This window comes from Parambassis ranga, chromosome 24 (genome assembly GCF_900634625.1).
Source record: "Parambassis ranga chromosome 24, fParRan2.1, whole genome shotgun sequence".
Classification (NCBI taxonomy): Eukaryota; Metazoa; Chordata; class Actinopteri; family Ambassidae; genus Parambassis; species Parambassis ranga.
In genome coordinates, this window is record NC_041043.1 from 4,702,908 (window position 1) to 4,728,192 (window position 25,285).

The following is a 25,285-nucleotide window of genomic DNA, read 5'->3' on the forward strand; positions in this document are numbered from 1 at the left end:
GACTGGTATTTTGCTGTCTAGTTGCTGCTGCGCTCTCTGTAAATGTCTATTTTTAGTGGCAGCGTGTTTAAAAGGCAACGCATCAGCATTCCTAAAATACTGGAATACTTGGTCGAGTCTCTGGTGACGGTAAATCAGATGAATGAGATAAGACGGCAGGAATTCCGGCTTGGTGAGGGCTGGCCGGGAGCAGGAGCCTCACTGGAGGGTTTTAACGAGGATATTCCGGCCTGGGGTACAAACAAAAAAAAACAAAAAACGAAAGAACACGAAGGGGGAACAGCTGTGATTAAGCAGCACAAACCGGATGTGAGCTCCGCAAAATAAAAGCATATTTAATTATTGCATATTGAAGTTTTTTTCATTGTAAAAACATTATGTAAATGAGGACTACAGATTTTTAAAAAAATATTTATTCACATTAATTTCCCCCTCTGATAAGGATTTATTATGGTATTGATGTTTTTATTCTGATGTAGGCTATGATGCTATATAGTAATGCATGTTTATTCTTATTTTTAACTAATTTTCTCAGTATTATTCCTGTGGTTATATACAGTGTATGTGGCTCAGAATTCATGAATATTCTTCGGAAGCCCTTGGTGAGGTCTGCTCCATCAGGCCAGACCTTTATGTTGGTAGTCATACCCGGAAGTCGTGCTGCTGCTCTCTGCCTGGCTTGGCTGTGATCTGTCCTACAGGTTGGACACGTTATAGTCGGATCAGATTTTGTTTTACCTACCTGGCTCCTGAGCGTGCGCACCTGAGAGAAAGAGAGACGCCTGCTCCCAGACCTCCGCTCGGTTTTCACTTTCTAGTGAGATATTAATGAAAAGGGGGGAGTGAGACGTCTTTCCTTGGCCGTGGATAAATAATTAACCTGACAACTCAAAGATTTACAAAAGAGCTGACATGAGGAGCTGAGCCAAGCAGCAGCGCTGTGCGCCGCCTCCGCCGCCAGAAACCAACACACAGGTGTTGTTGTTGTTGTATTTTTCGTGTCTTTTGAAGTGGATACACGTTACTGTGACCATGCTGGGAGCGGAGAGCAGGCTGGAAAGCCGCCTGAAGAACCTGGAATCCCTGATGAGGAACCCACAGTCGATAATAAACTTGGCAACGTTAATGGTGAGTTTATGCCCCAAGGGTTTGACTTCACAGGTACAGACGTCAGAGTTACACATTTTTGTGTGTCATTATTCTGTCACTGTAATGACTAAACCAGAGCTTCATTACTTTGGAAACAGTTTAGCTCCACCTATACCTGGACCCTTGTGTGGGATACAAACTGCTGCTTGATGGGATTGTAATGCTCATCAGTCAGTCCTCCTCTCTGTCCTCCATCAGTGCCTGTCTGTGATTGACTCTGTTGGTGTGGTCTCCTCTGACATGGACTCCCTCTGACCTGCACTAAGAATGCATTCAAACAAACACTCTAAGCCAAACACCAAAAACTTCATTGTCTTCGTAGGTCATTCATTTCACCCTAAGGGTGACCAAACTCAGACGCTTCATTCAGGTTTGATATTAACCATTATTGCTTATTTGGGGCAAAAACATGCTTGTAGGGATATTTTCTGGGGTCAATAAGTAAACATTAGGACTACAGCTATTAGCTGTATACTGTAATATTTCCTGCCGGATAGAGTCACTGTGAGTCACAATTAAAGCCAGTGCCATTTGTTGTACTGTACAAGGCCGACCCATACACATTTCAGTTTGTGTCATCTGTCCATTCACACCCTAGCTGCCCTCACTGTAGATTTTTATCAACCACTCGGCTGTGGATGGGTTTTGAATCAGCTTAGTAGTGGGTCTAACAATGGCCGTCATGCTGCCTAATACAGGCAGCTACCACACAGGAAGCTGAAGTCACTTCCTGGAATTGAGAGGGAGATAACCTGCCCTGACCTCACATCACTGTTTTCCTGTTTGTCCATTTTCTTGTTTGTTTTTTTAAGCAGAAAAAAAAGTTTTCTTTTTTCTTTTTGCAGAACAAAGATTTTGTTCTGCAAAACAGAAGACATTGTTTTCGAGTTGCAGCAACTGAATGATTTGATCAGTTGAGCAGTGATTTTTTTTTTTCTTTTGAACAACTACTCTTCAGATTCTACAGTATCTTTGTGTATCTGTCAGAGACATCCATCCGGCAGATTTGTGCCTGTTGAAACAGGCACAATTTTTGTATGTGGTAAAAACACAGTTGTTTGCTACCAAAATAAAAGCATGTGCTGGACAATGTGCAACACTGTAAGAAAACTATGCGACAAATGATTTTTTAATGTGCCAGTCACTCTTACTCTCTGTTTACATCTACAAACCCCGGAGGCATTATGTAGTGAAAATGATCCAGCTACTTTCTTTTTCAGCTGTGATTGATGAGTTAGCATTTAGAGAAATATGAAACCTCCTCAGTAACAACAGATCAGGAGGGAATCTTAGAAGTATGAAGGAACAATGTGAGGCAGGCCTGTTTTCCAGCTAGTGGGCAGAGCATAGTTTAGATTTCAATACTGATTCTCCATTGTTGTTCAATGTCCTCCTTCACAGTGTCTGCTCGCTGTGGAGACGGTGGGAGGTGTCGTTTAAGGTGGTGAGGACACACAACTAAGTCTGGGATGCACAGGATCATGTTCAGATTTGTCCAGATTCCTGTCAAGTAAAAAGTTAAAGGTGTCTTTGGTTCAGGCTCATGTGAGTTAGAGGGAAAGAAGACATTTAAATATAACACACAGTGATCATACACAACCAAACTTTCTTTTGAGAATAGACCAGATCTCAATTTTTGTCTTTGTTTTTTAATAGCAAGGTGACCACTGAATGATCCCCTCCCCTTCTACATGCTGGAGTGTTAGAGCTTAACCTGAAGATGCCTTCAGTGGTTGTGTATTAATGAGACGCATTGTTTAATGATTGTAGGAAAGTGGCCCATAGAAGACATGTTGCCATTCATTACTCTCCAGACCTGGAAAGAATGAACCAACTTAAAAAATGTTGTGTCATTATGGTACGTACACGTCCGACAACATTACAGACGTATCTCAGTACCACATGGTTTTCTGGTTAAGTTGCGCTTTGATGGACAGAACATGTATTTTTAGAAACCTGTTTTCAGAGATGAGGATGCAGCAGCCTGAGCGATTTTAGTTACACATCAGTGCAAACAACAAACACACTCTTGATGCCTTCTTTGAATCTACTAAATTTAGACACCATTTACATATGATTGAAATATTAAAAAGTTCACCACCACTCGTGCTCTGTAAAACAGAGAAACCTCTATACCGCAGAAACCACATACACACACACAGATGGTGTAAAATGATCACAGATCTTCGAGTGCTCAGCCGGTATCAAGAGCTATAAGCTGTTTGTCCCACAATAGCTTCTGAGCCTTTAGGTCTATTTCCACCCGTCTGCGATGGGGGGGTGGGTATCTCTCCTCACTGCTGCTATTTAAAGGTGCTGAATTGTTCCATATGCCCCCGTCCACCCACTCACATGTCCCATGAACAAACACTAATACATACTGTCCAACTCTCTCGACACACAGACGGTGTGGATGACTCCACCTGACCCCTGTTTTTGGGGAACAGAGGGTCATACTACACCCTGACCCTCCTCACTCAACCCCCCCCTCACCCACCTGCCCAGCTGCCCTGCCAGCCTCATGTGTTTGGAGACATTTTGGTTCAACATGAAACCCAACACTGCCGATTTAAGCAGTGATGATACTGCTGAGGCCTTAAGTCTGATGCTGCCACTGCCCCTCTGTGTCGAGCTACAGGGAGTGGTTGTGTGTGTGGGTCCTGGTGGATTGTCTGTGTTTTTGGCGACTGTAAAAACAGTGTGTGACAGGTTTTTGTTGATGTTACATGAGTTGTTATGTCTGTGTATTCAGCCTCCATTGTCTCTTTTTGTGTTTGTTTTGCTGTGCTACACATTAGCAGTCCAGTTTGGGAGAACTCAGTTTATATAAATGTAACTGCTTCTTCCTTGTCTCACTGCTGCCTTCATTCATTTTTTTTCCAGGTTGGGGCAGCCAAACATGTTAGATAAAGATAAATGATTAAAATAAATAATAAATTCAGTAATAGACGGTGTTTTTGTTCCAACACTTCTATTTAAAAGATTAATTAAAAAAGATAAATTAATTTTTAATTAAGGCCTATTAAGACACTGGGGGTTATTGTTTGTGTTTATCTTAACAAATGCTTATTTATTATTTTAATTTCCTGTCTTTCAGGATTCCATAAATGCGTTGGCTCTTGATTTGAACTATCCTGTGCTGCGGAAAAACAAAAACATAGACGCTTTTCTAAACAGATGTAAGTGCTCCTGTGTGTTTGTGTGTAGCAAGAATGATTTTGTTGTACATTGACATACCTGTATTTGAATGTATTATGATTTTCCATCGGATTTACTGCTGTTTATATACAGAGACAAACTTACTCTGTGCCCAAGGTCACAGAAAATATAGTGTAAACATATCTGTTGTTTGATGGAGTGCTGTTTGGTCCTGCAAATTATACAGCCAAAACATAATAACCATTATTTACACAGGATAAAAACTCAAGGACATATATAATATATATATATATATATATATAATATTTAAAATGCTTTTTTCATATACGTATTTTTAAAAAATTTCTACTAGTTAGATGTGTGTATGTTCCCCCCTTAGTTCAGGGGATAAAAGGAGAGGCTGAAACATGATGAAACAAAAAGTTTACCATTAGGCACAAACTTTAAGACCAGAGGAATGATGATGATAGGTGTTCAAAAGTCAAGGAGGGAGCGTTTCTAGGATGCATCGTGATCTCCAATCTCAGGAGAAACCTTTGAATCATCAGAACTTTCAAGGATGTTAGTGTGCATATTCTCAGAATAGCACACTTGCTCTTCACTGTCTCAACATCCATAAACACACCTGTATTCTGACTGAAATGTGGCTGCACTGGCTGAACTTATACACAACCTACTTCTCTGTTGTCTTTCTTGCCATTTGTCACTGACTGTCTGTGTTGCTATGGTGACGTGTGTGTGTCTGTCCCGCAGATGAGAAGACGGTGAGTCAGCTGCGGGAGCTGCAGGTGAAGCTTGAAGACTTTGAAAAAGTGAAGTTGATTGGAAGAGGAGCGTATGGAGCAGTGCAGCTGGTGAGACGATTCTCCTTTTGTGTGATACGTGTGCGTCTGTGGCCAGTGTGTCTGTGGCCAGTGTGTCTGTGGCCAGTGTGTCTGTGTGGCCAGTGTGTCTGTGGCCAGTGTGTCTGTGGCCAGTGTGTCTGTGGCCAGTGTGTCTGTGTGGCCAGTGTGTCTGTGGCCAGTGTGTCTGTGGCCAGTGTGTCTGTGGCCAGTGTGTCTGTGGCCAGTGTGTCTGTGGCCAGTGTGTCTGTGGCTCTGTGGCCAGTGTGTCTGTGGCCAGTGTGTCTGTGGCCAGTGTGTCTGTGGCCAGTGTGTCTGTGGCCAGTGTGTCTGTGGCCAGTGTGTCTGTGGCCAGTGTGTCTGTGTGGCCTGTGTGTCTGTTGCCAGTGTGTCTGTTGCCAGTGTGTCTGTGGCCAGTGTGTCTGTGTGACCTGTGTGTCTGTGACCTGTGTGTCTGTGGCCTGTGTGTAGCGGTGCACTGCAGTGATACAAATGGAGGCTTTTGTCCAGTTGTTCCTGAACTCGGCTACAAAATACTAGAAATCTGCAAACCACTAGAGGGAGCAACACTCCCAACAAAAACAGTACAAAATAAGTACATGTTGTCTTTGTGTATTTCAGATGTAACTGCATTTTTTTTATTTAATTACTAATCTAAAGGCTGGCTGTAGCTTCTCACTGTCCCTGACTCCCAGTTTTTCCAGATGCCTGCCGCTCATGCTTTAGAATCTGGTAACAGAAACAAGTCTGGACAGGCTCAGTGTGTGTGGGAGATGAGTGTGATGTCTGGTGTGGAGGTGGGGTACGCAGTGTGTTTGTTCTTGGAATCTTGTGTAAACATGTCTTTCTGTGGGTGTGTGTGCTACAATTACGGCTTCTCTGTGTCTCTCATGTTTTTTTGTTGGTCATTGTGACATTCTTTCAGTCTACTTCTTGTTGTCCTTGAAGATAATATCACTGTTTACTTTCTAATATCTCTACTGGTTTCCGTCCACGCAGGTCCGCCACAAGGCCTCACAGAAGGTTTACGCCATGAAGCAGCTGAGCAAGTTTGAGATGATTAAGCGGTCAGATTCGGCCTTCTTCTGGGAGGAGAGACACATCATGGCCTTCTCAAATAGTCCCTGGATTGTCCAGGTGCACACACGTATTAAAATCCTCACTGCATACATTTTCCAAAAGTAGCACAAGGTAGAATAAGGTATAATAATAATCACTCTTTAGATTAGATTAGATGTTATTATTACCAAATGCACTGCATATTGCACCAGAACAATACAACACTGTGTATATATTATTATATGAATGAATAGAGTTATGGACTCTAAAGTAATGACAGACCCTGTAAATTCTATGAGTGTTAAATTTAAATGTCTTTATTTAATGAGTTATCATAAAATGATAAATCCTATGCAGCGTGCATTATGGGTAATAGTAACCTGGTGTCATAAAGTTGGCATGAAGTGGGAAATAATTTATGATCAGGTTTTACTGTTTGTCATATTAAAACACAGATCATTCACAGATAACACACACACACACACACACACACACACTGCTGGGGAATCCTTCCTGGAATGACATAAACTTGCTGTCTCCTAGCTCTGCTGTTCTTTCCAAGACGATCTCAATCTGTACATGGTGATGGAATTCATGCCCGGAGGAGACGTGGTCACGCTCACCATGAACTATGACATCCCAGAGAAGTGGGCTTGCTTCTACACTGCAGAAGTGGTGCTGGCGCTGGACGCCATCCACTCCATGGGCTTCATACACCGTGACATTAAACCTGACAACATGCTGCTGGATCAATACGGCCATCTCAAACTGGCTGATTTTGGCACATGCATGAAAATGGACTCGGTGGGTTCATAGGTTTCTTTTTTTCCCCCTGGGAATCAGTGGAAATGTGAGGGAGCTGCATGTCTGTTGTACCATCTGAGGGCCTTAGTGCACCACCAGGTGTTCAGAAGGAGAAGTGAAGCACAGTGCAGCACTCTTACAACAGGCTGTTTTGGAAGGAATGTTATTGTGCTAAACATCCAATCTAGAACGCGGTAGCGGTCCCGCCTCTGCTGTGGGGCAGGAAGGCCGTTTTTCAACCTTTTGTTGTCACCACAGCAATTTCTGAATAGTTGGTTCCACACATTATAGCTCTCAGAAAATCCACCAGCACACAAAGTGTGCCATATAATTTCCTCTCTTGTACACAGCATAAACAATCTGGGAGTATTTAAACTCCAAAGACGAGCCTCCAAATATACTTTTTTACAGCTTTTTATACACAGCAGATGAATGTTTTCTTCTGCTTGTTATTGTAAAAATAAATATTGAAACATTTGTGTTACTGTCAGTGCTCCACTCTCTCATGCACTGTGTATTTGTCTGTGTGCAGACAGGTATGGTGCACTGTGACACAGCTGTAGGCACACCAGACTACATATCCCCTGAGGTGCTCCAGTCTCAGGGTGGAGACGGTTACTACGGCCGGGAGTGTGACTGGTGGTCTGTAGGAGTATTTATCTATGAGTTGCTAGTTGGTAAGTGGCCAGCTGTTTATTATTAAGCAGCATAATTTGATAATTTAGCACCATTTACAGCCCAGGATGTTACATTTAACATTTAACATGAGTCCTGTTGTCACAGGTGAAACTCCTTTCTATGCCGAGTCCCTGGTTGGGACTTATGGGAAAATCATGAACCACCAGAACTCCCTCGTCTTCCCAGATGATGTAGAGATGTCTCGAGATGCCAAAGATCTTATCTGTGCCTTTCTCACTGACAGGTCTGTCCATCAAACTTGAACTGAATCCTGAATGTTTTACAATTTTCAGGCTGTGTTGCATGTGCAGACAGTTGGACCCAAGCCCAGGCTCTGCTCTGCTTTTCCCTGTGTGGTGAAGTGAGCAGAGCTTTGTCATTTTTGTTCAGTGTAGCAGGAGTAAACCCATTTAGTAATGTTAATTTTTTTAATTGTCAACAAATTCCATGAAAACAACAAAAAAGCGTAATCATAATGTCTGATGTTTCCACGGTAACAACCCATTTATGGCTTTTCTGCCCTAATCCTATTGGTTCCTACTGAAGATATAAAACAGTATACAGCAATCAGTCACTACATTTAAACCACCTGCCATATGAGGGGTGTGTGGTCTATAATTATTTAGGTAGGTGTTCACATAAATATTAGCTAAGGTTTCTCAGAGCATCACACTGCCTTTGTCCACTAACTGTCTTCCGAGTCCAGGAGTCCATCCTGCTGCCATCTCTTCCCTAGGTGTGCAGACTTTGCTGTCCACATGAATTAGATTTAAGATTTTAAAGAATCTCTATGATTCTTTAAAATCTGTAGTATCGGATATCATCTAAATACAACTTGTGTGTATTTTATGCATAATAACATTGATGTAAAAAGGCAAAAGTTTTGCTTTATCGATTATGTTCCTGCAGTGGCCCATCCTCCTGAAATAAACCACTTCCTGTTTACATTAGTAGCCCCGCCCCCAAGTGGGCTCAAACACCAACTCTGTATTGAAGCCCTTTCTGCTTCAATACAGAGGAGCCTTTCATTTTTGCAGTTTGTTTACCTTCTCACTCACTATTCTCTCACCACGGACAGAATCTCGCATGTGTGCACGGCTGCCCAACCACACACACACACATGCACACACATATTTTGAAGACCAATGAGTGCATTCACCACTTAACCCACATGCTCTGTCACTGTCTCACCATGTTGCTGAATCATTTGTGTAAGCACTGCCACCCTCTTTTTTTCTTCCCAAGGTTTTCATTTATATCTCCTCATTTTTAGCTTTCTTCTACCTTTTCTTGAGTCCTACCTTCCATTTCTCTGCTCTCAGCTTTGACCGTCTCCTGCAGTTCTCTGTGCTCTGAGTCTCAGCATGTGAGTCCAACATGGTCATGGGGGTTTAAAAGTCTGCCTTTTTCTGTTTCTTTCTTCCTCCCCACCCCTGCCCTCTCTTCCTCTTGGCTGGATCTGGAATGTCCCACACGTGGCAAGCCTAAACTGCCGCACCCCTTCAACCCTGTACCCAGAGGTGGAGGAGGGAGGAAAGGGGGACGAGGCGAGAGAGGGAGAAAGAGTGTAGAGGCTCATAGAAAGAGAGAGAGAGAGAGAGAGAGAGAGAGAGAAGAAAGTCAAGCAGTGGTGAAGAGTCAGTCAAAGCTGGTGCCTCCTGCTCTCCTGGATCTGTATTATCTCTAGTCCAGTCCACCAGTGGTCATGTGGCTGTCCATGCTGGTCAGTGTGTGGTCACTAAACTAGGCTCTGTGTGTTTGAGATGACATGTTGGTGATGGTGGGTGGATGGGAGGTCGGAGGAGGAGCGGGGTGTGTTTTGTGCTCGCGCTGACTGCTCACAGTCTTGACTGCTTGCTGCTGTCTCCGTGTGCAGGAAGGTTCGCCTGGGCCGCAGTGGAGTGGATGAGATCAAATGTCACCCCTTCTTCAAGAATGACCAGTGGACCTTTGAAAACATCCGTGACAGTAAGTGTGCGGACAGGCATGTTTCTGTTATACTGCACGCAGGTGCAGATTTCTCCTTTTCCATCTCTGGTAATGTTCTCCTTCTGCTGTGGCCGTCCCATTTTGCTTCTCTTATCATCTCCAGTTCATTCCTCCGCAAATCTGTTTTGTCTCAGTCTGTGTTCCAAGTTTATTTCCATCTCCTGAGCCATTAGGCCCGCATATACGGTACACATGCTGTCCATATGCTCCCAGCTCTTATCTCACATAATATGACAGGATGCTGTGCAGAGCAGGAGAGCACATGATGCACAAAACCTGCAGGATAATCAGCAACATGTGGGTGCTAACAACAATGATTTCATACTGTATGGGAGAGGGCATTGTTTAGACATGGTCTAAATACTTTTGATTACTCTAACCTTTAATGTCACACTGTATGAATATGGCATTTAGACAATAGTGCAGTCTGAAGTAAACTAAACCCAGGAGACAGTCTGATGGAGACACACTATGTTAACTTTTATTTTGAAAGGCACCAGTAAATAAAACTGTGTGAAATAACAGTTCCAGAGGACATTTTCTGTCTGATATATAATACACACACAGCAACATTTTGTCCTCTTTAAAAGTGCGCCTGCTCTTTACGTAGGTATATAGATGGGCCGATATGTGTTAGTGGTTTGTTTGTATGAGCTTGACGTGCTTATCAAGTTGGCTGGCTTCAGGTGGAACTTTTACAGAATATAGTCAGATTATGTTTTATCTGAATACATAATTCTAGGATAGCATAAAGAATATAGATTTTTTTTAATCATTTCACATAGTAAAATATTTAATTTAATTTATTGAAGGTTTTATTCAAGAGAAAAAGGAAGAAAACATCTGTCAATGCAAATTCATATACAGTCATATGTATATACATGTACAGTTTGTTGTAACTTACATGTGTAAAAGATCTGTATAAAAGACTATAAACACATTAACAGTAGGCTAATACAAAACTAAAGCCATTTGCAGCAGTGAAAGTGTTATGACTTCAGATGATGGTTTACATAGGAAGTAAAGGAGAAGTGTATATTCTGAATATGAACAGGACCCCTGTGTGTGTCTATAATTACATTCAGATTCTTTTTCTTTGCCTCTCCCTCTCTCTGCTTCACCTGGCTCTGATTAAGACAACAGACAGAACTTCTGATCAGAGCCTGGCAGTCTGGAACATGAAACCACTGCTGTGCCACTGCTGCGCTCCACAGACACACACTTGAAAACACACACTCCAAACATGTCCCAATCTGGCATCCCGCAGAGCTGCATGTACCTTCCCCTGGTCCTGTGTGTGTGTTTAGGAATGATATTACTCCCTGCTGTGTGTTGCCCTGACACCCGTGTGTGTTGTTTTGGGATTTATTTTCTCTCTGTTGTCATCATGTTTATTGAGCATTTGGGATGGTTGAGGGCAGAGAAGCCAGATCCATGGATGGATGGATGGATGAGACGCGAGGCAGCATCTCCCTTAGCGGAGGGCGGGGCAGGCTGTGCGGCCTGTGTGGACTGGTCTAATGAGAGGGGCGCCCCGGTTTGGAGGGTTGCTCCCGCTCTCTCACTCTCACTGTGGCTGCGGCTGCCTGTCATTAGTCGCCCGCTATCAGAGAGCATTCTGGGAAGTCGTGCCACAAGGGCCTCCACGGAGCGGCCTGTGTCTCTTTCTGTCTCGCCACATTTTGGCTTCTTTTTTTTTCTGCCTCTTCTTTTTTATTTCCCCCTCGTTTGTTTCATTCCTGTGCTTAATCTGTGAGTCACATTTGTCAAGCTGACGGGGGGGTGGTGTCCTGACCTAACAGTAATGAGCTCTTTGCTCAGAGCCAGAATTACACTGGTCTGAGGAACTTGATCCACAATGGCTGCCTCTTTTTTTTTCCTTAATTAGGAACTATTTATAGGCTAAAGGCGTAGCTTTGTTTTATCTGATTGGCTCTTTAACACTTTTTATGTCTGCATGTTGTACATGTAGGCTTTTTAAAAGGCTCCTGCTCCTGTGAGAAAGGAGCAAGAGGAGCGTTCACTCCTGGCGTGGTTAGGCTGCGTCTCTGAAAGGCGCTGTGTGTGGGGGCACAAAGCGAGCACTGTACGGGAAAAGGAGTGGTGTCAGGCTCACGCCAACCTGCAGAAAAACCTGCTACAAGTAGTGCCAAAGTTGGCACAGTGACTGCTGAAAAAATATTCAATGCTGAAAGGGTTTTGAAGAATCAATTTAAATACCTACAGCACAAGACCTTTAAGAGTGTTATTTAATGTAAAACAGCATCTTTCTCTTTACTCCTGGATTTTACCTTTCATTCCTCTTTTAGCTCCATGACTTTCTTTCTGTCTTCCAGCTGTGGCTCCAGTTGTGCCGGAGCTGAAAGGTGACATAGACACGAGCAACTTTGATGACATAGAGGATGATAAAGGAAATGCTGAGACTTTTCCTCCACCCAGAGCCTTTGTGGGGAACCAGCTACCATTTATTGGCTTCACCTACTTCAAGGAGGATCAGTGAGTGCAACTATTATTAATGACTCCGAGGTGTTATGTGGGGAAATATACCTTGAATATTTTTGCAAAGAAATAATCTTTAGTAGTTCTTTAGTGTGCCTGGAATATGAGATAAAATGACAGCTTCACGCCCATACCTTTAATACAGTCACCCAGTGCTCACACACAGTATGCCTGTTTAAGTTCCACACTGCAGCCTTGTTCTGACAAACCCCTTTAAATGCCCTCTCTGCTCAAGATAAATACTAGTTTCTAAACCTGCTTTTGTTCAGCAAAACAACAGCTATGTGTTGGATTTATCACCCCGCAGTGCTGTAATCAGCAGTGTATTGTTTGCCTCAGGGCATGATTCTACCTTTTAAGATGTGTGTGTTTTACAAAATTCCTATAATATAATTGCCTATAAGCTGCATCGACCTATGGGCAGTGAAAACTTTGTGGACACTTAGCATCCAGCATCCATCATAGAGTTGGATACATGGATACATGGATGTATGGAGAGCTGTATAAACCATCTCTTAAATTTCAGGATAAAAACGTTGTTTGTTTTTCTTAGCAGAGAGCGTACAAACATTTAGAATTTATTGTAGGAACCGTTTCCCAAACTAGCCTCATAAAAAGACTTCAGATTCTTTGGTCATTATGCAGCCATGTGCTTGAGCCATTTAATGATTCCCAGAATTTGCTTACCATTACAAGTCCACCAACATGGTTGGCAATAGACTGTGTGAGGGTAAAACCACTCAGATGTAAGAAGATGCCTGAACGTTTTTACCGCAGCGATGGTTCCAGGATTGTCTCTCCATGCCAGGATGTATAGGTTTTTCTAACTGGTAACCCTCTTTGGATGAACATGAATGACAAACCAGTTGGTGTCACAGATCTAGTTGGGGCAAAACACACCATCTGGGAGTAGAAATCTAAATCTGTGGACAGTTTGGGATGTTGTCAAGTGGCTCTGCCTTTTTCTCTCTCTCAGACTGCTAAAGGAAAATAACAGCAACTCTGTGGAGGATTCAGAGCACTGCAAGGAAAGGATATCTGAGGATAAGGAGAATCGTTCGGACAGTAAAAAAGAGGCGAGTGTCTTTGTGTGTTAAATTTATGTTGTAAATATAATGATTGCAACTATAAGATTTGTTTTAATGTGTCTGTATGAGCAGCTGCAACAAAAGCTTTATCAGCTGGAGGAGCAGCTCGACCATGAGATGCAGGCCAAAGATGAGCTGGAGCAGAAGTGCAAGTAGGACATGGCACACACACACACACACACACACACACACACACACACACACACACACACACACAGTCACACTCAAACAAAGCTTATATGATAATATTTACTGTACAAACAAATACATTGTGTTTAGCAAATAAAATTTGCTAGGTTAAAAAAAATTACAGGAAGAAAAAGTTATGCACTATTTTCTGTATGAATTTTAATCAACACTGTGCACATTATTGAATAAAATGTATTCATCTTTTTGTTTCTCCTCAGAAACGCTACAAACCGTTTAGACAAGCTGGTCAAAGAATTAGATAAGGAGGTAAGATTGCCATCGCACCTGATGTGATATAGCAGACCGCAGTGTGTTTCCACTCAGATTGTGTATGTGTGTGTGTCCCTCTCTTATCAGATGAACAGCAGGCAGAGAGTGGAGGCCTCGCTCAGGCAGCTGGAGAGAGAGCGAGCTCTGCTTCAGCACCAGAGCGCCGAGAGTCTGCGCAAGGTGGAGATTGAAAGTGACAGAAAACGCAGCCTGGAGAATGAATGTGAGCACCCAACAGTAAATCATAGTAAATATGATGCTTATAGCTCCTGAATAAACTCTTCTGTTTTCTTATCAGTGAACAACCTGAGGGACCAGCTGGAAGACCTGAGGAAGAGGAACCAGAACTCACAGATTTCCAATGAGAAGAACATCCAGCTGCAAAAACAAGTGAGGAGCAGCTTCATATGTCTCTACATAGCACTGTCCCTTCTTTATTTCTTTTTCATAGGTGCTTGTAATTTTAAAGAAAAAAAATCAAACACTAATTAGGTCAAATTGCATCACTAATTCTTTCACTCATAATTTCTTTTGGAACCTGTAGCTCGAGGAGACCAACGCTGTGCTGCAGGCTGAGCAGGAGGCAGCGGCCAGGCTGAAGAAGAGTCAGGCAGAGGCGCAGAAACAAGTCCAGAGCCTGGAGGTGAGCCTCAGGGAGATGCAGGAAAAGTGCAGCCAGCTGGAAAACGGCAAGATGGAGCTGGAGAAGCAGCTGAGGGGACTGCAGGCCGAGCTGGAGAAGGAGAGGAGAGACTGCAGCCTTGGGACAGAAACTATTAGTGACCTGCAGGGTGAGACATGGATCTCCTTATCTTTACACAAACAAATATTAAAATATACTAATATATACTAATGAGAGTTAGTTTTACTTACTCTACATTTTAAAATGTATAAAAACACATCACCAAGCTAGAGTTGGTACAACTGCTTGATGTGGCCTGACCTTTATGAAAACAATATCTGAGTGCCGGTGTTAATATTGACAATTTAGAGGCATTCCATGCAGGCACAGGGAAGTCATGCAAACACTACACAGAAGCCGACAGACAGGTTCAAATCAAGAAACTGCTTGCCTTGAAGCAACAGTGCAACACACTGCCAGCTGTGATGGTTCTTATCTCTTAGTTATGCAGATACACTCACAACAGTGACAGAGAGTGCTTCGGTATGTTCATTTTTTGCACTGCGTGTAAAATTACTCGTCACTCTGCATCTCCGTTTCCTGTCTTGTTGTTACCCTGTCCCCACCTTCCCTCTGCTCCTGAATGTGAACAGCCTTTCTTCATTAAAGTTTCTGTCCCTTCTTAGCCAAAACTGAGTACAGGTCCTCAGAAATCTGGATTTATTTCTTGGTTTCAGTCCTCCACATGGCCTGGGTTCTCTGGAAATGTCAGGTTGTTCCATTATCTGAAGACAGAAATATGATATACTTAAATGAGAACAGATTTATTGGAAATTTGGCTGTATTAAAACACAGTATTAGTGTTCACAGAGTGTAGGAGAGAAGGAAACAGATGTACAAGGCTGACACTGACCTCCCATTTTTTTTTATATATATATATATATATATATATATAAAGGATCCAGTGGGTGGAGTTACGCCCACTGGATCCAGTGGGTGGAGTTACGCCCTGAGCTGGGGGGTGAGGCTTTTTATAAACACAGGCTGCATGCAGATGCAGGGAATTAACAATGAGCAGAACAAAAATGTTGTTAAGATGTGGTTGTTAAATTTTATTTCAATAATTGCTCCTTTAATGTGCCTGTAAAAAAACACTAAAAGGTTAGCAGATGTAAAATTCACCAGTCAAAACAGTTAAATCACCCACAGGTAATCTGATGGATCCTTCAGGCTCCTTAAAAGCAGTAAACATCTCTGCAGTAGCCTGACAAAAAAAAAAAGCATTACACAACAAAGAGCTAGGGACAGGGTTTTGGATGTGAATTGTTTTTTGGACCGGTCTTTGGGAAATGTTTGATCATAGGTGGAAACATGTGCTCAAAGAGAAAGCGAGTGGAGCAAGAGGCTGTAAAAGCCAAAAACAAGACCGGGGCAGGAACAGAGGAGCCCTTTGGAAACTTTAACATGTTCAGACCGGGCAGGACGGCCAGTCACTGAGGTCAGAGAGGATGTATGGAAACAACAGCGCTACCTGTTTGCTGCTGTGCCTCAGGTTTTTAGGTGCAGGAAAACAAACATTTGGTGCAGTGTGTTTTTTTAAGGCAGAGACATTATGTAATGTCTGAATCCAAACAGCGGAGGTGCATTTATTTATTTATTTGCTACACATTTGTCTCATAAACAGTATGATTTGTAGCAGCTACCATGACACACCTTAATTCCTTCTCCCCTCCATCCTTATCTCTCCTCCTTTAGGACGTATCTCTGGACTGGAAGAAGAAGTGAAGGAGGTGAAATCATCTCTCTCTAAGGTCCAAGCTGAAAAGAAGGAGCTGCAGAGCAAACTCAACGACCTCGAGAAGGTAGGTTGTCAATTTGTTAATTTTGAAGACATGATCTTCACATCATCATTTCAACAATTTTGCCTCTGCAGGAAAAGAGCAACCAGGAGATCGACCTGACGTTTAAGCTGAAGTCGCTGCAGCAGAGTTTTGAGCAGGAGGAAGCAGAACACAAAGCCACCAAATCCAAGCTCGCTGACAAAAACACGATCTACCAGTCCATCGAGGAGGCAAAGTCTGAGGCCTTAAAAGGTGAGCAAGTAAAATGGCAGATGCTGAACTAGGAGCAGTGTGGAATGATAAAGACACTGAAGCAAGAGAATGAAAAGGTAGCTTCAGCTTTTCATGGAAGCCGGAGAGGGAATGAAAGTGAAGCAGTTATTGATGGAGCTGACCTTAGACAATCAGCTTTTGTTCCCAGCCATCTGACAAAAAACTATCACAGCCTGGCCTTCAGATACTTCGCCAGCTGTCCTTGTATTGCTGTCATTTATCTGCCGAGTTCATTGAAAAGAAGGGATGGTTTTGTCGATACAAAGGTATTGAACGCAGTGTAGATTAACCCCGCTGATGGCTTTTCCTTTGGTCCAGAGATGGAGTGCACCCTGCAGGAGGAGCACAGCTCCAAGCTGCAGCTGGAGGGAAAGCTGCTGCAGCTGGAGAAGCACCACTCTATGTTGGACTGTGACTACAAACAGGCGCAGCACAAGCTGGAAGAGCTGCAGGCACAGAAGGAGAAGCTTTATGAGGAGGTACGGCTTCATCTGCAGGCAACCTCATTCAGGCAACTTTTCACTGATAAATAAACTGCATAATAATCACATTACATTACACAACAGCACTTTCAGACAGAGCTGGGTGTCCCTTTTTGCAATGTTATTCAGATTAGTTTAGAAAATAATGGTGGTAAGTTTTTCCCTGTATGTTCAGTATAATGCCATCTTTGCGTGCGTGTCTGCAGGTGATGCACCTGACCTTACGTCTGGAGCAGGAGATGCACAAGCGCAGTTTGAGCCAGAACGATCTGAAGATGCAGAACCAGCAGGTGTCTGTGCTGCGCTCCTCCGAGAAGCAGCTCAAACAGGAGCTCAACCACCTGCTGGACATGAAGCAGATCCTGGAGAAACAGAACCAGGAGCTGCGCAGGTCAGACATACACACACACACACTAAGCAGCAGCATTTGTGTAATAGTGTTGGCAGTTACTTGTAATTCCATCTGAACCGAGGACGGTGTTTTGGCTCCGGTGTTCAGCTGGCCTGCAACAGTGATTGACAGAGTTTTGGTGCCGTTTCAGGGAAAAGCAGGAGGCTGACGGCCAGTTAAAGGAATTGAAGGACCAACTGGAGGCAGAGCAGTATTTCACAGTGAGTCTTTTTTTTGTGCACCCGCATGTGCATATTTGAAAGACCGAGCAGCTAAGGAGGAGTTTGAGACAGTACTCATCAACAGTGACTGACAGCAGTGAGCTCATGTTTATTGTCCAATGTGTGACTGAATCTACATATTGTCTTCTTCCCAGACCCTGTACAAGACGCAGATCCGGGAGCTGAAGGACGAGTGCGATGAGAGGAACAAGCTGTACAAAGAGGCGCAGCAACAACTGGCAGAATACCAGGAGGAGAGGTGACTGCTGGGACATGAGCTACAAGCACAAACCAGCTCACTAACTTTAGCAAAAAAGGAAATTATAGAAGAAAGGAACACATGTAGCACGACAAGTTCATATTATCTGTACTTTTAAGAATGTAGCAGACTTCCCAGATTAGCAATATCAGCCGCATGTGAATTCATCTCACAGCCAAACAGCAGGATATGGCCTTTAATGGAATGAATGAACCAGATTAGCAGCTGTCTGAGAAGAACTGCGGCCAAGGATAACTGTGGAAAAGTGGTTTAACTGATCCAGCCTAACTCTCTTGGACCATGCTTTCAAATCCTGCAATGAGAAAAAGGACATTGAAACATATTAATGTACAGTCACGGTTTCTAATAGCAGGGATTTGGTGATGCTCAGAGATTTATTCACTGCATTATAAAGGTTATAAAGATGCTAATGCTCTGTTTGCCTCTGCAGGGAATCGCTGATGACTCAGCTGGAATCCAGTTTGACCAAAGCCGACCAGGAGCAGCTGGCTCGATCCATCGCCGAGGAGCAGTACTCGGACCTGGAGAAAGAGAAGATCATGAAGGAGCTCGAGATCAAAGACATGATGGCGAGACACAAGCAAGAACTCGGCGACAAGGAGGCCACCATCAGCTCGGTGAGACCAGCTGTTTCAGTCCAGGAAGCATACATCACATTTCTTACAGTATTTTGTACAGCTGTTTGTGCAGCTCAATTCAAGGTTTGCATTCTTGGAGACAGATTGGGTCTCTAAAGCTACTGTATAGCACTCCTGGTGGTCATAAATGCACAGGGCAGCTTTAGTGGGCTATGTTCGCTCATCTTTCCTGAACATTAAAAAATATTATGTGATATTCAAGATGGAGCTTTTGTCCTTAAAAAATTGTGTATTTTAGAGAAGTCAAACTAACTTATGCCTAGCTGTATGTCCCATGTCTCCTTTGTCCATGGTGGTGTTACAGCACTCAGCAGAAGGCTTTGCTTGACCCACCAAGAAACCGCAGTGGTACAGTGAAGGCAATACAAAGTTCACTTTTGTTAAGTTGCTAAAACCAAGGACCATTGTCTTTGTGCTGTACTGTCTGGTTGACACCAGCTCTTTTTTTTTCTGCTCCTCTGACAGCTGGAAGAGTCCAATCGCACCCTGACGGTGGATGTTGCCAACCTGGCCAGTGAGAAAGAAGAGCTCAACAACCAGCTGAAAGAAATGCAGCAGAGTGAGTGTCATTTTAAATTAACAAGCACCGCATATCTCTTCAGAGAGGACATTCTCCCCAGTCTTCCTGGCAAATATGTTAAAAAGCCGTCACGATTTATGAGCGGAAAGCTGTAAAAATGTCACCAAAAAGTAGCGACTGATGTCTTCATCAGAGTAAAGTGTCAGGTGTAGAAGGGCAGGACTTCAAGCCTGTCCTGGAAGTTGAGGATTACTTGTCTAAAACTTGATTAAAAATGTATATTTTATGCCTGATTAATATTCATCTCTGCTATTTTTTATAGTGCTTCAGAAAGCCAAGGAGGAAGAGAAGACCATGAACTCTCTGAAACTGTCCTTTGAAAAGCAGCTGCAGAATGAAAGGACACTAAAAATTCAGGTGTGTGTCTAAGCACCTACACAGGTCTGGAAAGCCTGGAACATCCTCTAGACTTTCATATTTTCTTTTCCACAGACAGCTCTTATGTCACGTCATTTGTTGTTAAGAATAATTTCTGCTACAGGCTTGTGTTGAACTCTGAGATCTGAAATGTACCGCAGCAACATTGATATTCCTGCAGGCTTCCCCGTGTGTTTATCACCAATAGATCTTTTTAAAAAGCTCTTTGCTGCTGTTCTGCTCTCAGGCTGTGAACAAGCTGGCTGAGGTGATGAACAGGAGGGAGACGGTGCGGGGGGGCCACCGAGGCATCGACACCGAGGTACACAGGAAGGAGAAGGAGAACAGGAAGCTGCAGCTGGAGCTCAGAGCGGAGAAGGAGAAACTCAACAGCACCATCATCAAATACCAGAAGGAGCTGATGGACATGCAGGCGGTCAGTACGCCCACACTGCGGGAGAATACACAAAATACATGAAACGGGATGTAGGTGGAGACAAAAACGGGAAATAATAAGTTTATTAATCAATAGTCCTGCCTAGAGAGTCAGAAATAGAAGAATAAATCATCCCGTGGAGAAAAGAAATCTGCTCCTTTTCATCCTTAGAATACATCTTTTCACTTCCAGGCCTTCTTTGACAATAAAGTTGTGTGTCTGTTGTTCAGGTCATAGCAGAGGAGAACCAGGTCCGCCTGGAGCTTCAGATGGCTCTGGACAGCAAAGACAGCGACATCGAGCAGCTTCGTTGCCAGATCACATCCCTCAGCGTTCACTCTCTGGACTCCACCAGCATCAGCAGTGGCAACGACTTAGATGTGACTGACGGATATCCAGGTGAACGCCTCATCCTGTCACCTGATCTGACACACACAGAGCCGTGTGCATTTTCCTACATGTTCCTCTTTCTTTCTTTTTCTTCATGATACGTAATCATTTTTTTCCTCCCCTTCTACTTTATTTCACCTTCCATCTTTGGTCCGGTTCAGTGCGCATTACTCACTCTCACACCTCAGAATCAATGTCCTTCACATACCAGCGCACGCACAAATCTGTCCGTATCGACACGCGGCCCGACCTTCGCTCGGCCCGCTCCCTCTTTGACTCTGACTCTGACTCTGAGAGCGAAGAAGAATGTGACGGGCATGAGGAGCAGGGCCAGCGTCCCCTGGCTCTCACCTATAATCATCCCTCTGAGCCTGAACCTGGAGGTGACCTTTGCATGTAGTTTCAAACATGGCATTGAAATGACGAGTGACCATAAAGGGTGCTTTCTATTTGTTTTCACTCTAACTGGTTGAACCCTACAGCTAATCCCTGTTCTCTGTTGACTCTGTCTCTGCTGTGCTTTAATCCTTTTTAATGTTCACTGGACACGTGAATACTCACAGCTTGATGCTGGACGGCTTTGATGGAAAATAACTGGAGAGAGTGAAGTTTGTGGAGTTTTTCTGTAAACTAATGCAACCCTGTTTCTAGAAGAGGAAGAACACGATGTTAAATATAAATACAGACAAAATGTGTATATATGTTATTGAAACAAAGACAGTCTATCAAATACTAAAACTCTGAATTCCTTCAACATGGCTGAAGTGGACATCCTATAAGCCAGGACCTGTCAGCTCTTGCAAACAACCCCAGATTTTTTTCTGAAAGCAGGGTTGTAGTTAGTTTCCCACTTTGTACAGGCTATTCACTATAATTTCTGTTGTTTCCACAGAAGAGTGTGTTAGTGTTCGTTAAAGCACCGAGCTGCACTTCCTGCCTCTTGCCCTTTTGTTTTTAAGTGAGGAAGCATTTCCTCTCTGAGTAATGAGCGTGCACTTAAACAAAATGCCACCAAACCTTCAAAAATGTCAAGGTGTTCTTTTAAACGCTTTGCATGATTACAGGCAGTTTTACCTTTTGGTGTTAACACCTTCCTGTTTCCTCTGTCTCTCTCCGCTTGCTAGACTCCAGACTGGAAGGCTGGATTTCACTTCCAACTAAGAACACAAAGCGGTTTGGCTGGGACAAAAAGGTTTGTTCGTCATCTCACGTACCCATGTGTGTGTTTTCTGAGTAATTGTAGAAAAGTCATCATTTTTGTCTTGTTGTTTTTACAGTATGTGGTGGTGAGCAGTAAGAAGATCCTGTTCTATAACAGTGAGCAGGACCGAGAGCAGGCCAACCCTTTCATGACCCTGGACATTGAGTGAGTCACTGAAAGCAGCACTTGTGCAATTAAACAAGAGACAATCATCCAACAAAAAAATTCCAAACATTTAAATGACTCAACTGTCCTATTTATCTCCCTTCTGTAGCAAACTGTTTCATATCCGACCTGTCACTCAGACTGATGTGTACCGTGCTGATGCCAGAGAAATTCCCAGGATATTCCAGGTAATGGCCCACCGTATTTCCCCCCTTATCTCCTCCCTTTAATCTTAAATAAAATCACACACCCTGTTCTTTTCTCTCTCCAGATCCTGTACGCCAACGAAGGCGAGAGCAAACGTGACCAGGAAGTCGTAGTGGAGTCCACGCCATACAGCGAACGCCCCTCGTACATCAACCACAAGGGCCACGAGTTCATCCTCACCCTCTACCACTTCCCCTCCAGCTGTGAGGCCTGCACTCGGCCCCTGTGGCACGTCTTCAAGCCCCCGCCGGCCCTCGAGTGTCGCCGCTGCCACACCAAGTGCCACAAAGATCACCTGGACAGAAAAGAGGAAGTTATTGTACCCTGCAAGGGTCAGTATGCTCAGGGAGTTGGTGTTTATCCACAGAACCTTGTAGAGGCTCTTGACGAAGAATAATTTATTCTTTTTATTTTCCAATCTTCCAAACAGTGAACTATGACATGTCCACTGCCAAAGACCTGCTGCTGCTGACCAGCTCTCAGGAGGAGCAGCAGCGCTGGGTCAGCCACCTCCTCAAACGCATCCCGAGGAAGCACCCGACCATGAGTCCTCCCCCGGCAGTGCAGAACAGCTCTGCTGAATCAACATCGCGATCCTCTCCGCGGGTGTCCCCAAGACCCTCCCCGAGAAGCTCTCCACGCATGTCGGCCCACCGCGGGGCCGTCAAGATCCACTCCACCAGACACCAGCAGCAGCAGCAGCAGCAGCAGCAGCAGTCAGGAAAGCAGAGGTGAGGAAAAACTATTCACTCTGGCAGCACTTCAGAACTTTAGATTTAAAAAAAATAATATTAAAAAAAATACTTGCGAAAATCAATGATTCTACTATTAATTTAATTGGTGTTTTTTTAGCCGTCTGTTCACTTCCTGGTTATTTCCTTCTTTTCCTGAGCAGGAATCATCACAAGATAATTTGTTCACACTAAATGTGAGCTAAATTTACCAAACTTTTTTAACTAGAATTTGATGTAAGGATTTGTTTTATTTTATGTGTTGATCTTGTGTAGTGCAAAGCTGTGTCTAACTTGCTTTAATCATCTGCATAGCGCTGTGTGCAGCATTAATGCTCCAACATGGCACCTCACTCAGCGTCATTAGCCACCTAATTGAGTAGGAAAGGGCACCAATCCGTTGTTGTTTTCTGTGACTGTTCTGACACCAGTTACAGCCGCACCCTAACTTGCTTTCATTCTTCAGCTCTGGCCCCATGCTCCGCATCATCCTCCACTGACCTCCTCACCTCTGACACCATTCTAACGTCTCTCATGCTGGGAGACTGTAAGTAGCTGAGCTGGGTGAGCCTCCACCCCCCCTACCCTGCCCCACCCCGCCTCGCCCTTTGCATCACTGTGCTGCTGTGCCTATTAACCCTCTCAGCATAACCAGCAGCATTGTTTAAGCTCCATACTGCCCCCTGGTGAGCACAGTCTGTGTTACTCACGACTATAATTATTTAAGGCGTTTGACCCTACTGTTTCAGGCTGCTTGAGTTTGGACTAAAAGACTGGAGTTGGTCGTTGGATGATGTCGATAATGATGATGATGATGATATGTTCTTCTGAAGGAAAGAGGAGGGACGGAGGGTAACTGGACCTCTGCATGAGTTGTGTGTTTGCAGTGTGTGCTGCTGGTGGTGTATGTGTGATTTCCAGCATGCAAATCATAAACTCATTATTGTTACAAAGCATTTAAGGAAATGCTATAGTCACAAGAAGTAGACCAATTAGGAAACATGTTGGTCTTAGTTTACCATGAATATGGCATATACAAAGGGTGATTGATAAAATTGTAAAGATATCCTGCATCCTCTTATGTAGAAGTCACAATCGGCCTGCAGAAAGTGGTCCGCAGCAGGAATGACATCATCATCACTCTCAGAATGGTGACCACTGATATGATTTTTTCCTAATCAGGATGAGTTCAAGTCTACAGTCCTGGATGGGCATGTGTTGTCCTGGAGGAAGATAACTTCTCTTCATAGCCTTCTACTTTGCATCTTCTTGATTTTCTCAGAGGTCTGTGTGGTCAACCCCTGTGACCATTTTCCAGGTGGTCCACCAGAAGTAACTTCCTTGTTCATGTGGACATTGTTAATTTGGCTTTCTTGAGAGGTGAAGACTGATGATCCACCTCAGAAATGGCACATTGTATCTTCATATCCAAGAAGTTTATCCAAAAATAACTGTGTGGACACTGCTGTTCATTGATCTATCATCTCATGGATCTTGTCATTGGTGTCCTGTATGGGGATGTTGGTGTCCCCTCCCTGCCACATTTGCATTGTCCTTTTGGACCTCTTTGGGTTATAAGCACTGAGTTATGACAGCACAAAGACAAAGGATAGTGTTGTCCATTTTCTTAGACAGGCAGAGCTTTAGCAGAACCTCAAAAGATATTGAGGGTTGAACTGTGTGTGTGTGTCCTGTGTCGTCTGTGTGTCGGTTTGTGATGATTGCTGTATGACTCATGACTATCTTAGCCTGCAAAATTATCAATCATCCCTCATAATCTCCCATAAAAGCTTTCAGTGGAGGTACTGAAAGATTCTGTCAGGTTCAGATCAGCTGTTTTTTTTCTCTAATTCTCATGCTAAGCTTTATATTTAGCCTTCCATACAGCAAATGTTATTGTTCTACTATTTTACATCTTGCAGACATTCAGACCAAGATTATCCCTGTATCTGTCTGCTTTTAATGCATTTTACTCCTGCTTTGTGTGCAGAGTGAGTAGCTTCCTTGTTTAATATGTGTGGATTTTGTGTGGGCGTGCCTTTGAAAAACCTGCCATTCTGTTGGTAGCATCCCAGGTTTTTTTACATCATTTTGTTTACTTCTCTCTCTGTGTGTCTCTCTCTTCCTTCACAGTTAACCCTGGTTTATTTTCATCTATGTGGACTAACGGTGCTGGTCTGGATGCACGTTGCCTGCCATGCTGTACATTGTTCAGAGAAATGGGCACTAATCAGGGACAGAAACAGAAGCTGGCTGTCGTCATGAGAACCGGGGTTGTCTGTCAGTTTTAACAAGAGGACAATCAGCAGCGAGATGTCAAGCAAAGAGAAAGAACGATTAAAAACTGCCTTATTTTATAATCTGTCAGACTCTGATTTGTGAAATGTTAGTGTTGTTTGTGTGAACATTTGTACATAGGAGATCTGTCTGTAACAAAACAAATGTAGCTCATAGTATTGTTTTATTTTTATGGATATAACCCTGCACCATATCATATATGCTTGTCTTGTTAATGTATGAATACAGTTTTCTGAATGGAGGATTGAACATCTCTATGAGCCTTTATTTCTTGGACATTACACAACATACATCCACCACAATATAAATGGCACAAAACTGTGAACTGAACTATATATATATATATATATATATATATATATATATATAAACATTAAAAAAATAAAACAAAAAGGAAACCCGTTCCCTCAGTGGCTGCATTCTGTAATTTGAGCTGCCTTTTGAGG

At 43.4% G+C, this 25,285-nt stretch overlaps 1 protein-coding gene across 7 annotated transcripts; it reads left to right on the forward strand.

Moving 5' to 3' along the window:
* Positions 1-662: 662 nt before the first annotated feature.
* LOC114428405 (rho-associated protein kinase 2-like) lies at positions 663-25,081 on the forward strand. Of its 7 annotated transcripts, none has more exons than XR_003669581.1 (34): positions 663-1,128; positions 4,247-4,328; positions 5,062-5,162; positions 6,150-6,287; positions 6,753-7,013; positions 7,546-7,690; positions 7,797-7,935; positions 9,568-9,659; positions 12,017-12,176; positions 13,156-13,255; positions 13,340-13,419; positions 13,675-13,723; positions 13,814-13,949; positions 14,025-14,116; positions 14,271-14,517; positions 16,104-16,210; positions 16,282-16,441; positions 16,781-16,941; positions 17,151-17,335; positions 17,487-17,556; positions 17,712-17,815; positions 18,267-18,453; positions 18,940-19,033; positions 19,317-19,411; positions 19,659-19,847; positions 20,078-20,246; positions 20,399-20,620; positions 21,362-21,429; positions 21,515-21,603; positions 21,713-21,791; positions 21,875-22,142; positions 22,241-22,541; positions 22,706-23,088; positions 24,675-25,081. XR_003669581.1 is itself a non-coding variant. In XM_028396774.1 (34 exons), the coding sequence occupies exons 1-33, from the start codon at positions 1,033-1,035 to the stop codon at positions 23,039-23,041; spliced, it is 4,500 nt and encodes a 1,499-aa protein (XP_028252575.1). In that variant the 5' UTR covers positions 663-1,032; the 3' UTR covers positions 23,042-23,088; positions 24,675-25,081. The 7 variants fall into 7 exon arrangements, 6 of the variants coding, with proteins under 6 accessions (XP_028252575.1, XP_028252573.1, XP_028252577.1 ...); XM_028396774.1 differs by having other exon boundaries at positions 23,008-23,088; XM_028396772.1 differs by lacking the exon at positions 22,706-23,088 and adding an exon at positions 23,291-23,393.
* Positions 25,082-25,285: the final 204 nt, after the last annotated feature.

Excerpts from the sequence above, each read along its gene's own strand:
- LOC114428405 (XM_028396772.1), top strand. The coding sequence starts at position 1,033 with ATGCTGGGAGCGGAGAGCAGGCTGGAAAGCCGCCTGAAGAACCTGGAA. Across the intron at positions 22,143-22,240 it reads AGTTATTGTACCCTGCAAGG|TGAACTATGACATGTCCACT; the intron begins GTCAGTATGCTC and ends TCTTCCAAACAG. Across the intron at positions 22,542-23,290 it reads CAGCAGTCAGGAAAGCAGAG|GCTGCTTGAGTTTGGACTAA; the intron begins GTGAGGAAAAAC and ends CTACTGTTTCAG.